We start from the raw sequence: 14294 nt of genomic DNA on the forward strand, positions 1-14294 counted from the left end.
AGCTGATTCTTCAAATTGAGGGTGTTGACATCCACAGGAAGTAAGGTACTGTAGCTCTTTATCTATTATATTTATACTTTGGTCCGAATGTCTCAACTACTATTGGATGGATTACCATGAAACTCTATACACAGTACAGACTGTATATAAAGGTGGATAACATGACAGCTCCCGAATAGTGAAGCCCTCAGGTGACTGACTGCAGTATAGGTCATAAAGCCCGCCCTCTCTATGTTAGCGGATGGAACATGGGGCGAACTAAAAAATCTGAATACATGTCAAATAAATTTAACTTATAATTTCATTAGATAGTTCCTATTGCGCTAATGTTCAAGTGTTCATTTTTTTCATAAGTTTGGTTTTAATTATTTGTTTTATGCTATAATAAGGGGTTTGACTTCATGATTGACAGCTCTGTGTGTGTGTCCATTGCTGTGTTCACAATCAGTGGCGCTGCTCGCTAATGGTCAGACAGGTGTATGGGCAGGAACCTGATCTTGTAAGATTGCCGCGTAATGTTATCATTGTGCTCTGGCTCCAAATGATGTCATCAGCATTGGTTGGTTAGCAACAGTATCCAGGATATTATGGCTTTATTTTTGTACAGTGGGAGGAAGTGGAGACACATCGACCATCTGTACATACAGTTATTGGTACAGATGTTTATGTTCCCCAAAGGATGAATAAATGCCACTCGTAAAAAAAACACTTGCTGCACCTTTTTATTGTTGCCAGGCAACCACCCTATCACCTCCTACCCTAAACTACGCATGTAATCTATCTGTTGTTATTTTAATTTCATTTATTTGACAGTAATTTGTAGCCAGTTACTAAATTAGACGTGCAGAGGGTAAAGTCGTATAGCTCTGGGTATCTAACAATCCCTACCACCAGTTTCTCCTCCATTGTTTACCAACTGTGAACTTGTTGTCATGATCCACCATAGAGGGCCCACCTTTCAAATCATCGGATTGGACAATACAAAGAAAGCAGAGGTGACATGGGGAGCTTTTCCACTCAACTCGAGGAGTTCTTTCAGAGCACTCCGTCAAAACGCCAGGCGCCTGATCGAGGCCCTAGACTGTATAAAAGAAGTGGACATAGTTACTGTGACATCACCCATTGGTTTGTGGACTACTATTTTGAGACCTCAAGTTTGGCATTGTTAACGTCACCACCTTGATATTTTGGAGGTACTGTAGAAGTGACCATATTTGGACGTGAGGGTGGAGCTATGGGATGGATCTGACTGAGAACCTGAGGACACAACTGTGGTAGCGACTTGTCAATCACAAGGTAGCCATGGCTTATAGTGTACCCTACTTTATTACCTATTTTACTCTAAATGGAACAGTAATTTGTCAAATGAACATCATTCTGTATTGAAAAAGACTTTAAACTAGCGGTTGAAACCATAAACTCATAAGGAAAATGTTTACTGAGGTAATAAATTCAAGTGAGAAGTAGAGTCATTTTCATACTGACTTCTTTTTGCAACCAGTGAAGTCGCCCCCTGCTGGCCATTAGGAAGAATGCATGTTTAAGGCACTTCAGCACTGGCTTCACCCTTCAAATCCAGAGATAACCCCTTTATTTTAGCATGCTGCCATTACCATTTAGCTCAAAGCATGACTGTATACTTTTAGTGTCGCTTAGTATCGCTACAAAGTTCAGTGATTTTAATGGATCAAAAATAATGAGATAGATAAGGATAAACTTTAATGACGTTATACAACTTAATTGACCTTGTAGGTTCATTTTTGACCTTGGAAATAGCAGTTCTCATCACAAGGTCTAGTTAATTGGTTTTTCAAGAGCTATCAGCTAAATCTCACAACTGCTACCTTGTGACTGAAAATACTCCCGTTTTAGGATAACACACACACACAAAAAAAAACATCTTCATGACAACAGAAACAACAGATATCATACTTGTGGCTGAATGCTCGGAATACAAGATGATTTTTTTTTCTTAATCAAACGTCATTTAATATTTGTTATCCAACATTGTTAGTGTCTGAAGTCTACGACACGCAGACATCATCAGACACATTCACTGTTAACATCCTCACTTCCTGCTTGTTCTGGGGCCTTTTCCCTTCAGTCTGGACTTCAGTTAGTGAAACACGTGATCATTTGGACTGAGCCAGGGGACAGGGCATGGTCAGGTGACAGACTTGGCAAGGCAAGAAAATTACACTTTTTCTCCCTTAAAAGCGGCCATGTTTAACCTGATGACTAACCTGCATTGTGATCAAATTGGAGAGAGTGTGTATAAAAAGAGCTCCTGTGTGGCTGGCCAGCAAGGATTCAAACACCCTCACACACTTCTACAGTTTTGAGTCAGCACTTTAACCTTGTGGTTATTGTTTCATTTTGATACAGAACCTAAAAGACTAGAGAAGGTGTCCCTGGACAAATATCGACAGACTGCACTGCAGCACTGAAGGGACATTAGATAAAAAAAACTGCAGAGAAATACTAAATCCGTCTTGTAAGAACATGTGTTAGAGGTGTGCTTCATTTCTAAGGTATGGAGTGTTTTAGCTGTAGTTACTACCTGACTAATGGGTCACATATTCCCTTTACTTGGTCACTAATTCCTCACTGAAGCTCTGCTCCTGCTGACACTTTGACTTTTGTATTTTACCTTCTATTTGTTTTCCCTAATGTCTTTTGTTGGTGTGAGAAAAAGAACATATTCATGCAACTAAAAGACTGATTTGATCTAGGTTGTTTTTTGCATCTAACACAGTTTTGTCTGTTCATATGTTTGCAGCGTGTGCTCAGCACGCGGGGGTTGCTGATAGGGGACGACTCAGAGGAGTTGCTGATGGTGGTCACTTACACAATGATTATCTATTCAGTGGGATGCGTCAGAAAACAGCCCATCAGAGATCAAACGGAGAGCACAGAATGCTGATTAGCATGTGGTTTAGACCGAGACAGAGGGTGAGACGCCCGGGGAGACAGAGCAAATGGGAGTCAGGTCACGGGAAGCAACACGTCAGAGCCAACTCAAAAGAACTCCTCGCATTCCCTCACCACCTCCACACCCTCAGCCTCTGTGTATGTGCTGCTGTATGTGAGCAAAGAGCGTACGTGTCTGTGTGTGCGTGCATGTGTGTGTGTGTGTGTGTGTGTGTGTGTGTGTCCACCCATATTTCTTGAATCATGTGACTTGACACGAGTAGTCAGGCACAGTGTGAAAAGCCCCACTATATATAGTAGGACAGTGTTGGGTTTCCCAGCAAAGCATTGTAGGAGACCGCTCATCTTTGTCCCCTAAGAAAGTGCATGCTGCTGACTTGTAATGTTTCTATTTACTGTAGGTGTTAAGAGTCCACCGGTGCCCCTGTTTATATTCTGTCCAGCCTGAAAGGTGAAATTAGGACACGAGAAGCACTAGTGTTTGTGCTCCTCATATGTTGACTAAGCGCCTGCATGAAGTTAAACTTCAAAGAATATAACAAGGATTAGATATGTCTGAGACCAATAAAACGTACTGTCTGTATCTTATCTTGTTTTCTGAATGAAGTCATTGTGAAGAGATACAACGAGTCAGTCCGTCAGCAGCTCTGCATTCAGCGAATAACAACACCTCAGTAGTGATGTCATTAGATTTGGCACTTAGGGGCAATGGTTTTCAAATTTGTACCCTCAGTGTTGGCCAGTTATTGAGTAAAGCCTCAGGGTGAGACAAGATAAACTGTCTGAAGTGTTTAACTGTTAATGTGAGCATTAAATTCAAGTCAGAGATTGTGTGATTGGTTACCATGTGTGCAGTGTTTTCTCTCTCACATTCAGTATATGTTAGGGTTGGGGTTGGGGATTAAAATAGTGTGCACTGACAAGTGAATTAAAGTTAAGTAATATACCCTTTCAAATTTCCAAACATTAAAGTCTTCCAAATTCAAAACAGACTATTTCAGATCTGAAAAGTGTTGTATCCTCCAAGCCTGCTTTCACTGAAAAAGGATACTTATTTTTACAAAAATGCATCATGCTTTATGTACGTCAAAAAGTTGCAAACCGTTTGCCTGTAGCATTTTTTTTTTACAGAAAAGAAAACAAAAAATATGATTAACCCTAACCATAAAGGGGCTCTACACAAAAATACAGAGCACATGAATTGTCTGGACATGGTTGTCAACATGGAGATGGCTGAGCTGATGGCTAGCTGCTAACAGTGCTAACACTATAAACAGCGCTAAACAACGGCAACAGTGCTGACAGTTAATATTGTTAACCAGGGGGAAAGCCCCTTTCCCACTGCACAAAAAACCTGCTAACATCTGGCCTTTGAATGCAATGGGAAAGGTTTTAATGGACATTCACACCCGGGTCAAATGACTCTGCAGTAGTGACGCTTCAGTCAGCATTGAAGGGAACACAACACCCAGGTGAGCATGCTAATTTTAGCTCCTTTAGCGCCGAGATGCGATGACGGGCACACAAAACACTGTCCATCTTGGCCCAAGCAGCACTCAAATTCCATTCCAAATTAGTCTGCACTGAGTTTGAAAGAGAGGCTGAGTAAGTAAGACATATATAAAAAGAAGTAACGACCTTAAAGTTTCCATAGGCCTCCATCACTCCCTATGCTATTTACCTGTTCTTAGGCCTGTCTGTGACATGGAATGTGACACACCAAAAGACACACACACACACACACACACACACACACACACACAGAAAGGCATACTCATTACTTCTGCAGCAACGCTGTCCTGATATCAGCGATAATCACTGCATGCGCGCATAGCAGAGTGGTGGCAATGAGCTAGCCAGGGATACACACACACACACTAACACACAGCCATGACCAGACAGGCTTACCACAACAAAAAACAGAGAAGCTCGGATTACAACCCACACAGAAACGTAGTGTGACTTTATTCTCTGCTCAGGACGCCATTACTCTACTATGTTTATACATAGCAAATAGCATTTTGCTGCAATATTAATGCTCTGAATATTACATAAGGAACCTTCAACCAATATAAGCTAACCTGAACTTAAAGGGATTAAGTGATCCTTCTCTATTAAGTGGGTGCTTGTGGGGGACAGTTTACTGCACAGAAAAGGTCAAGCTTTTATTTTTAGTCCTTCGTATGGGTCAAGCTAAAAAAACACAGAATTCAACATTTTCCAGAATGCAATAAATAGCATCATTTTGACAGGCACTAAAATGTAAAATTGGTGGAGTTCTCCTGACTAAACCAGAAGTTAAAGCAGCTACATTTTTAACTGGCAATCAAAGTCTCAATTTAACTCTGATGCCTCTGTATGACCTACAGAAGCAAACCAGACCATCAGCATGAAGATTTGATATTTTTATATTGTTATTGTTAAAGTGTATCCTCGGGTCAGATTTCCTGCAAAATCCAATAAAATCATTTGTGGCACACAGACCAGAAGAGTCTGTGATTACAGGCAAAGTTTGGCAGTGAGTAGCACATTAGCCAGTTAAAAGGCGGCGGGTGGAGATTTTTCATTTGGGAGTTTCATTCTGTGGTAATGGCCGACGCTGGGGCAGGTTGAGCAAAGAGAAAAAGAACAGAATTGACTGAAGACCAAAAAAAAAAAAAAAAAAGCTAAAAGTGACAGTGATAGAGCCTGGGTGAAAACACGAGTCAACCTTGGTCTGTCATTCAACAGATGGAGAGAACTGTAAGATTCAAAACTGATCCTGAGTTGCCTCCTTCCTCCTGGACAGGTATGTCATGCGTGTATTTCATTTAGGCATTTGTGAAACGTAGTGGTATTACATTAATATATGAATTTACACTGGTGGCAAACAAAACAATGTTTACCTTGTTTCATCATCGTCATATTACAATGATTAATCTTCAATAGCAACAACTACATACATCACCAGGTTGCAGCCATGCATCCTGCAAACAGCTGTGATTAAAAACAGAAAAAACAGTATCAAAAATAAGTTGCATCCCTCTGTTACTTGCATATAAAACAAATGCACATGCTAGCCAGATCAAGATCTTTGCGATAAGGGATGCTGGTGCTCATGGAAACTGCTTTTGTCCACAGGGGCTGCCAATATATACACTATCAATATCAGCACAAATTTGAATGCTCCTTGTAGAAAAACAGATGTAGCAACATTTTTGGACTAATTACATAGATATTCATTTCAAATGTCACAAAATAAAGGGTTGACATCTGTTGTAGTTTAAAACAATTGTGGAAATGTGTTTCTCTATTGGTACATTTTAAGCTATGCTAACAGATTGTCTCTGTGGATTTACGGCAATGTCGGTTTTACGATTTGTTGATTCACCACTTTGGTCCACACTGACATAATTCAGCAACACAACCTGGTTGTTATATTGTCTTTGCCACAGACATTTATGTCCGCCACGGGATGACTTTTATTCACCTTGGTAATCCAATCACTTTTCAACTAGTGCCACCATCAGGCCAGTTTCTGAATTTGTATTTAGTCTTAATTTGGGGACGTCAGCATGCTAACATGCTGAACTAAGATGGTGAGCATGGTAAACATTATACCTGCTTAGCATTAGCACAGTGTAACTGTGAGCATGTTAGTATGCTAACCATCATCCATCATCTAACGTCATCCATAGGGGGCGCCACAAATGGGGAAGGGAAACAAAAGATCAAAATGTTTATCTTTCACTATTTTTTATGAATACTATTACTGCTATTGATTTGAAATATTCCATGGCCACAACTACATAACTACATAACTACATAGCAAAGCCTACTAAATAATAGAGAGGCCTTTATTTTTGGGCCCCCCTCCCCAGCTCGTTACACTTTACCTGCTCCCTGGGGGAGATGGGTTCACGTGATGGACATCTAATGAACCCTGAAACACACTGAATCTTTAGCCCCTTTTACACTGCCAGATTTTCCAGGAATGTTGGGCCGTTTTGCCAGCCAGCTGCGAGTGTTTAGACACACAGAGGCAGAATGGGGAGTTGATCCGAGGTGCCCAATTTTCCACCATGTAGGGTAGTCATATTGGCAGAACCCTTTTAGTTTAAACAGACCGAGGCGGCCTTCCGCAACGGGAGGGGCTGTTGAAGACTTGTGGGAGGAGCTGTTGATGACGCCGCACGTGTGACCCACTGGCGGTGGATAAACAGGAAACAGCTGATAGCAGGAATGAGCAGCTAGTAGCAAGAGGGTAACGCAAACCTGACAGATACTGTAAAGATGAGCAACTGGGGAGACAAGGAATTGTGCGCCCTCCTTGTCCTCGCAAACAAAGAGGCCATTAACCGTCAGATGATGGGGACGCTGAAGAACGGGCCGACTTACGAGAGAATCGCTGAAGGAATGACCAGCTACGGCTTCCCTCCCACGTCACTGTTTATGTCACACGCTGAGCTAAACATTTTTATACTTGCTCACGCCCCCCATTGCCCCGAAAAAGGCACATTCTGTATAAACAAAAGTAGGCATTTTGCAGCACTCCCTGATTTTGTTTTTATACTCCCAATGCTGAAAGAAGACTGATTGGGCTTTCCTGCAAATTTCCACAATTCCTGTTTAAAAAGGGCTAATATCATGTCAAAACAACAGAAGCTCTCTGGTGCCTATTCACTTACCACTACACTACTGAGAGGAGTGTATGTGGAGAGAAAGACCATGAAAAACAACAAATCCGTGCTGAAATCAGCAGGAGGAGAGCTAATTGTCATTACCTCTGAGCAGCTGGTGGACACAACAAACAGATCATGGAGGCTATATTGATTATTGTATTGATTATATTGATATATTGGCAAAGGTAAATTCTAATTTTCTCACAATGTGTTGAATGTAATCTTGTAAAATGTAGGTTTTGGAAATAAACTTGAATAAATCCAGCTGTTTGAGGGAGAAATTTGTTGATGTTTTCACAGCAATATAAAACAGATATAAGAGAGGGAATTATTAAGTGTAATGTATAGTAAAAAGGCTTTCTGCTCATTTTTTTAAATATAACAAAAAACAAAGGAAACACAAATATAAAAACACTGGTATCATCACACATCAGGGGGCACTGGGGGGAGACTTGCCTAGGGCACCAAATGTGCTAGGACCACCACTGATGCTAATGATAGCATTTAGCTCAGAGCACCTGTGGGTCTAAGTACAGCTATCATGGCTGTAGACTCTCAGTGATGTTCATGTTAAACAAAACAGTTAGACACTGAGATGGGATTGAACAGATCCACATTTGTGACATTCAGAATCTGCAGCTGTTTTGGGATCAAAAAGATTAAATTAGAAAATAAATAAGCTCTGTGTTTTTCTGTGGAGTGTCCTAAATTTGATTAAACATGCTTTCCTCAATAGCCTGCATTATTTGAGATCAGCAGGCAAATCAATACTGTATGACATTTCTCAAGTTGCTAGTCACTGGTGCAATTTATTATAATCACCATTTATTGTATTAATTAATAATTTACTTGAACATTGAATTCATAGACACTATCAAAGTTAAAGCTGTCATGTGACAGACATTACAGCTCTGCTCATGACGTGCTGCTCTGATTAAAAGGTGGGAATCCTGCAACATTGCAAGCAACTTTTAGCTCAATATTCACCGACAACAATCAATTCCACATCATGAGGGGGTGTGAAGAGAAGCCATGATGAAATATCACTGCAGGCAGACTTTATCACCATGCTTTGCCTAACTTCCTGGAACCCCTGTGCCTTTTTAAAATCAGCAGCAGGCTAAAGATTAACAGGATTTTGTGTACACATTACCTCCGCCACGAACAGCATGTAAACCTGCCTGAAGATCAAAATGTCAGAATGTTTTGGGAGCTAAATTTCGTTTAGACAGGCTGAGTCTAAATTTCTGGTAGAGAAGTCTTTCTTAATTTCACAAGAACTATAATATGTTATATCTTAAAGGTATTTAATAGTCTTTGGGTTTGTCTTTCATAGGCAGCATAAGCCCAAAGCAGAAGTAGATGGTGTTGTTTATAGAAGTCCGTCTATACTGAATCCACCTTTAACAGCTTTAAGGGTCAAAGGTCAAGGGTCCCCTTTGACCCCAGTGTCACCAAAATACAACCTGAGGGCAGATGAGCCTGAGCTTTTCAGAGATGTAAGAAGCCATTGTGTTTGGGCTTGGGACTAACGTGTTTCCCATGTGAATAAAAGTGAACACAAATGGATAACAGAGGCGTAATGAGGAATGATCTCAGAAAGATGCTGTTTCTGCAAAGCTGTTACACATTTTCTAACACTGGGGATACGGCCAATGGAGGAAGAAAAAAATCACAATGAGACACAGTGTCTCCGAGCAGACGCAGTGGCCAAAATTTCAAAGGTCTGGCTCGTGAGCGAGGGTCCGCCCAGCTCCAGCGCAGGTTGCCTTGGGCTGGCAGGTTGTTCCACTGCAGTGTGTGTGAGAGGAGTTTTTCTCCAGAGTGGGCAGGGCTGCTGGTGCTAACATATGTAAGCTCCACGGGGGTCTGTGACGGCACACACCGGCTATCTGGACAATGCATCCGTCATTAACCCCCGTCTCCCTGCGTCCCTGTCTCGCTGCGCTTCATTCGGCCTCCATCACTGCGCCCGCACTCGGAATCTCACACTCATCTCTCCTTTCTCTCTTTGTCTGGCCCACGTTATCTTCATCCCCTGCTGTCCATCTCCTCGTCCTCCTCCCTGCATATCTCTCTCTTTCTCTTTTCTCTCCCCCTGTGGCCTGCTTTTCATCTCTCCCAGTTTCACCCACTCTCTCTTACCCCCCTCTCATCCCTTCTCCCTCTCTGCCCTTCACCACGTCTCTTTCTCCCCCCCTTCACCCTCTCCCTAGATCCGCTTTCCACCCCCTCCTCCACCTCCCCCTCTCCCCCAACTCTCTCTCCCTCTCAACCCTCCCCCCCCTCCTCCTCCACTTCTCTGTCCTCCGTTCAATCCCTCCTTCTGCCCCCCCTCCTCCTCCTCCTCCCTTTCTCTCCTGCCATCTTGCAGGCCAGTGGAGCCAGACTGCAGGCGTTCAGGGAGTCACTGGACCTGCTGGGCAGCGGGTGACACAGATTTCCGGTGTGTGTGTGTGAGTGTGTGTGTGTGTGTGTGTGTGTGTGCATGCGTGACGAGAACAGGGAGGGGGGATTAAGCTCCAAATCACTAGAAAGGCACCGAAGAGAGAGGGGGAGAGAGAGAGAAAGGGAAAAAAAAGCTGCAGATCCAAGAATTTGAAATTCCCCCTTTGTCTGGGAGATGAAGAAACACTAGACTGTGGACTTTAACTAAAAGACTGTGTGTTCCTCATTCAGTGGGAGCGTTGCAATAGCATGATGTTGGAGCTCACTGCTTTTCTCCATGAGTTGGCAGTGTCCTGCGTTGGCTGGCGTGCTGCGCTTTCTCCCTCTCTCTCTCTCCCTGCCTGACAAACACGCACACACACAGACGCACACACATACACAACCCCCACACCCCCACAGATGCACACACACACACACACAGTCCCTCTGCGATCCCCCTGACTGAAGGCACACAGGAAGTGCAGCCGTGGCCCAATTATAGCGTGACACCTCGGGCCGGCCGTTGCCATGGTTACGTCTTCCCTGCGGTCCCCTGGAGTGTGGCGCCGAGGAAGAAGGTCTTATCACATCAGCCATCGTTACGGCAACAAGCAAAAACCCACCCTGTAGCCTCAGTCCAGCTGGCTGTGTATTTTGTTTATAATGTGTGTGTGTGTGTGAGAGAGAGAGAGAGAGAGTGTGTGTCTATATATGATCTTCACTTGTGAATAAAAAGGGAAATTGCATCAGTGTGTGAACGCAGTGTTTGTGATTGTGTGTGCGTGTCAGGTTAGGTGTGTTCGAGTGCATGCACTGGACTTGCCAAGGCAGCGTGTAGGTGTGTTTGTGTGTGTGTGTCTGTGGGGTTGCGATAAGGCTCTCAGCCACACCATTAGGTGACTCATAATCCACACAACCTCACACACACACACACATGAACACACGTGTGTGCATGTGTACGAGCAGAAACACGGTGGCTAACAGACACACACACCCAATTAAATATGAACACACACACACACACACACACACACACGCACAGATGTAGTATAAACCCAGCCTGTAGACAAGTGCACATGGCCAATTTCTTTTATTTCAAAAGGGCAAACAGAGCTATACAGTACAAGTTGCACATGAAATAATTTAGCCTAGGCTGAACTCATTCATTTCTTACTGATGCAGTGACGTCAGAACAACAGAAACAAAACTCCCCATTAGAAACAAAACATTTGGCTCCTTTTTTTAATGTTGAAACACAATACATCCAAACTGGAAAGGGATGTAAAAAAAGACATAATGTTTTCCAGATATTTACAGTCTATTTACAGCATTTTTGTCGTCACCTAAATATTGACACACATTGGTATCCTTCTTTCTCTCCTCTCCAATTCACTGATTGTCAAAAGAAAGGATGGGAACGAGTGTGGACATTCTTAAACGGAGCTGCAGCTCCTCATTAAACACAAGATCTGAGGATCTTTGAACCACAGTCCGAGTATGTTAACATGGTGTCCTGTGTGTTTTTGTCAAACTGCAGCTCCTCAACAATCATCCAACCAGGATCCTCTGACAAATGCTGCCACCACATACATTACTATCCGTCCAAGGCGCCGTTGCTTCTCTCCTGTGCCAGACCCAAAGTAAAGTCGGAGCCCCTTAGATCAAACCCAGACACTCTGCTCTCAAACCCAGGACCTCCCGGCTTCCTCTTCAGCTCCTCGCACTTCCTGTATTTACAGATCTGGTGTCCCCTCTTGCGATTGCGGCAGCTGCTGCACTGTTCGCAGTTCGTCTGACGCCGACAAGGTACGCACTCCCCGCACCTCTTCCTCTTCCTCCTCCCTCCGCTGCCCCCGCCCAGAGAGCCAGGAGAGTAGCCCTCGGCCACCAGCCCTTCGATGCCCTCAGCACCCATGGCCGCGCTCCTCCAGTGGCCTCCCCCCATCTGGAAGCCTGCCAGGGGGAACAGAGCGGGGCTGAAGGGGAACCAGGCACCCAGGAAGGGTTGGAAGTCAGTGCCACATCCAGAGGAGTCCTCTTCCTCCTCCTCAGGCCCTGATCCACCTCCCTCCCCGTCCCCGTTCCCCCCCTTTGCCTCTGCAGCCTCCCTTTTAGCTGGCTGGCTGCTCTGTGCACCCAGGCCGGCCTGCTCTGTGGTGGCGGGGGTCAGAGCCAGCAGCCCGGCGCGCATCAGCAGCTCTGCGGCGTGGGCCAGGTGGAGCCCGCTGGGTGACTCCCACATGTCAGGCCAGGAGGGGGCCCGGCGAGGCTTAGTGTGCGCAGGCTGGGCGGCCTGCTGCTGGGTCGGGGAGGGCTGGATCAGGCCTTTGACATCCACGGCTGGGGAAGGGGTGGAGATGTAATGGGAGAGGCTGTAGGGGTGGTTGGAGCGCTTTAGGCTGGGTCTCAGTGGCTCATTGGGGATTTTAGCGCTGCTGTGGGCCTGATCTGGGGAGGAAGGGCCAGCGATGTCTACGGCAGTGGACATAGCAGTGGCTGTGTGTGGGGGTGTCTGTCCTAATGTGTGTGTGTGTGTATGTGTGTGTGTGGGAGGAGAGGTGAGGGAGAAGGGGATTGAAGCCGATGCGGGGTTGACAACCGTCCTGCTGTTACTTCAGCCAAAATGGCAAGCCTTGGCCTGTGTCCCTATTCCCATTCTCTGCAGCAGCCTCAGAGTCCTGGAGAGCTAGAAATGAATGGGGGATGAAGAGAGGAAGGTTAAGAATAGAAATGTTGGAGAGACGGATACAGAAAGAGAGTAAACAGAGGAGATTAGACTGGAAGATATTTCTCAGCCAGCGCCACTAAACACTGTCAGAGACTCAGAGTGTGGAGGATCTGTGTTTAAAGAGAAAAACAACATATATGTATATCATTTCAGAAATAAACAGCTTGAATAGAGATGATCAGAGCCATGTATGAGACAGTGCAAGGCTTGCCCATGATTTCCGCATACAGGAGGCAGTATCCCTTTAAGAATTTCACGGTATATCAATGCAATCAATAACAGAGCGACAACAATATGCAAAGATATGCGCATATGCGCAGGTCAAATGTGGAGCGCGCTTTTCAAATACATTTTGACGACTGCTGTTATGTGTGCCAGCCAAAGCTTAAGCTTCACGGAGGAAGACTAAATAGAGGACCGTAAAAAAACTGGCTGTCTTTTGTCTGGTATCGACGACGAGGAGCGAGGTGCGCAACGATGCGGTTGCTGTGGATAAAAAAAGACCAGGCTATATTCCATGTCCACATTTGTAGCAAATCTACTCCAGTGATTAAACACGGGACATATATGTTGTTACAGGACAACAGCGCGAAGCCTTTTATGGGTCGATTGGGAAACCCGATCGATCATTTCACCGTAATTAAGGTTACCTAAGAAGACGGTGCTCGACCGACGCCACGACGAGCTGACCACAGTCCGAGTGGTCGCTGCGACACGGCGCTGCGCGCAGGAAAAGGCGACAAAACCAAAACAGCGAAAATCAACAGGAAGTATGGGTAAAACGTCTCCCCTTACCTTCTAAATACGGTCCAAACTCTCCTGTCAAACATATGATGAAGTCATGAACTAATGGCGTGGTGATTGTAGTGTATATGGACGGCGGAGCTGCCGATTCCTCCTCCACCTCTCCGTCCCGGAGGGTCTGCAAACACTCTGCACGGAATTTGGGGGCGTCGCTCAAAATGCGAAGTGGACTCTGCAGCCGAGACCGTGGTCAGAGCGACCCCATAATATCCACAGGAACACTTGAACATACACGTACAGCTGTCAGTATCAATATTATAGGAGGACAAATTAAAGCCGGCATTAACAGGCTGTGTGTCTGTCCCACTCTCCAATACAGCCAATGTGTTAATGATGGGCGTTACTACCAAGGGATACCTATTATCACTATGTCATATAAATATTTACCCAACATGTAAACACAGCAACACTAATAAATAAAAACTTTTATCAACATTTTTTAATTTATTTTTTAGGACGTGGACATTATTTATTACAGCTGTCTAATGTTATGACAAAACATATAAAGCTCCATCCTAATAAACTGGCATATGAAAATTGCATTTACAATTCTTGTTTAGTGAATAAAATAACCTGTGGGTTATGTGTTAAAACATGGGATCTAGACTGTGAAGAGTGGAACCAGAATTACAGTCAATACCTAATTTATAATTAGCCTAATTTAAAACACACAGCTAAGTATACAGTGGCAAATTAGTGATGATAGGTGCTTCATCTTTTAGTTTACCTGGAACAGCACATTT

At 44.2% G+C, this 14294-nt stretch overlaps 1 protein-coding gene across 1 annotated transcript; it reads right to left on the minus strand.

Annotated features, from left to right (window-relative positions):
• Positions 1 to 11092: 11092 nt before the first annotated feature.
• cxxc5b (CXXC finger protein 5b) lies at positions 11093 to 13682 on the minus strand. Its single transcript, XM_033632568.2, has 2 exons — positions 13543 to 13682; positions 11093 to 12705 (listed from the first exon to the last, which is right to left on the minus strand). Exon 2 carries the CDS (start codon positions 12505 to 12507, stop codon positions 11614 to 11616), a length of 894 nt encoding a protein of 297 aa, XP_033488459.1. The 5' UTR covers positions 12508 to 12705; positions 13543 to 13682; the 3' UTR covers positions 11093 to 11613.
• Between the last annotated feature and the right edge of the window lie 612 nt (positions 13683 to 14294).

Source organism: Epinephelus lanceolatus, chromosome 7, assembly GCF_041903045.1.
Source record: "Epinephelus lanceolatus isolate andai-2023 chromosome 7, ASM4190304v1, whole genome shotgun sequence".
Taxonomy (NCBI): Eukaryota; Metazoa; Chordata; class Actinopteri; order Perciformes; family Serranidae; genus Epinephelus; species Epinephelus lanceolatus.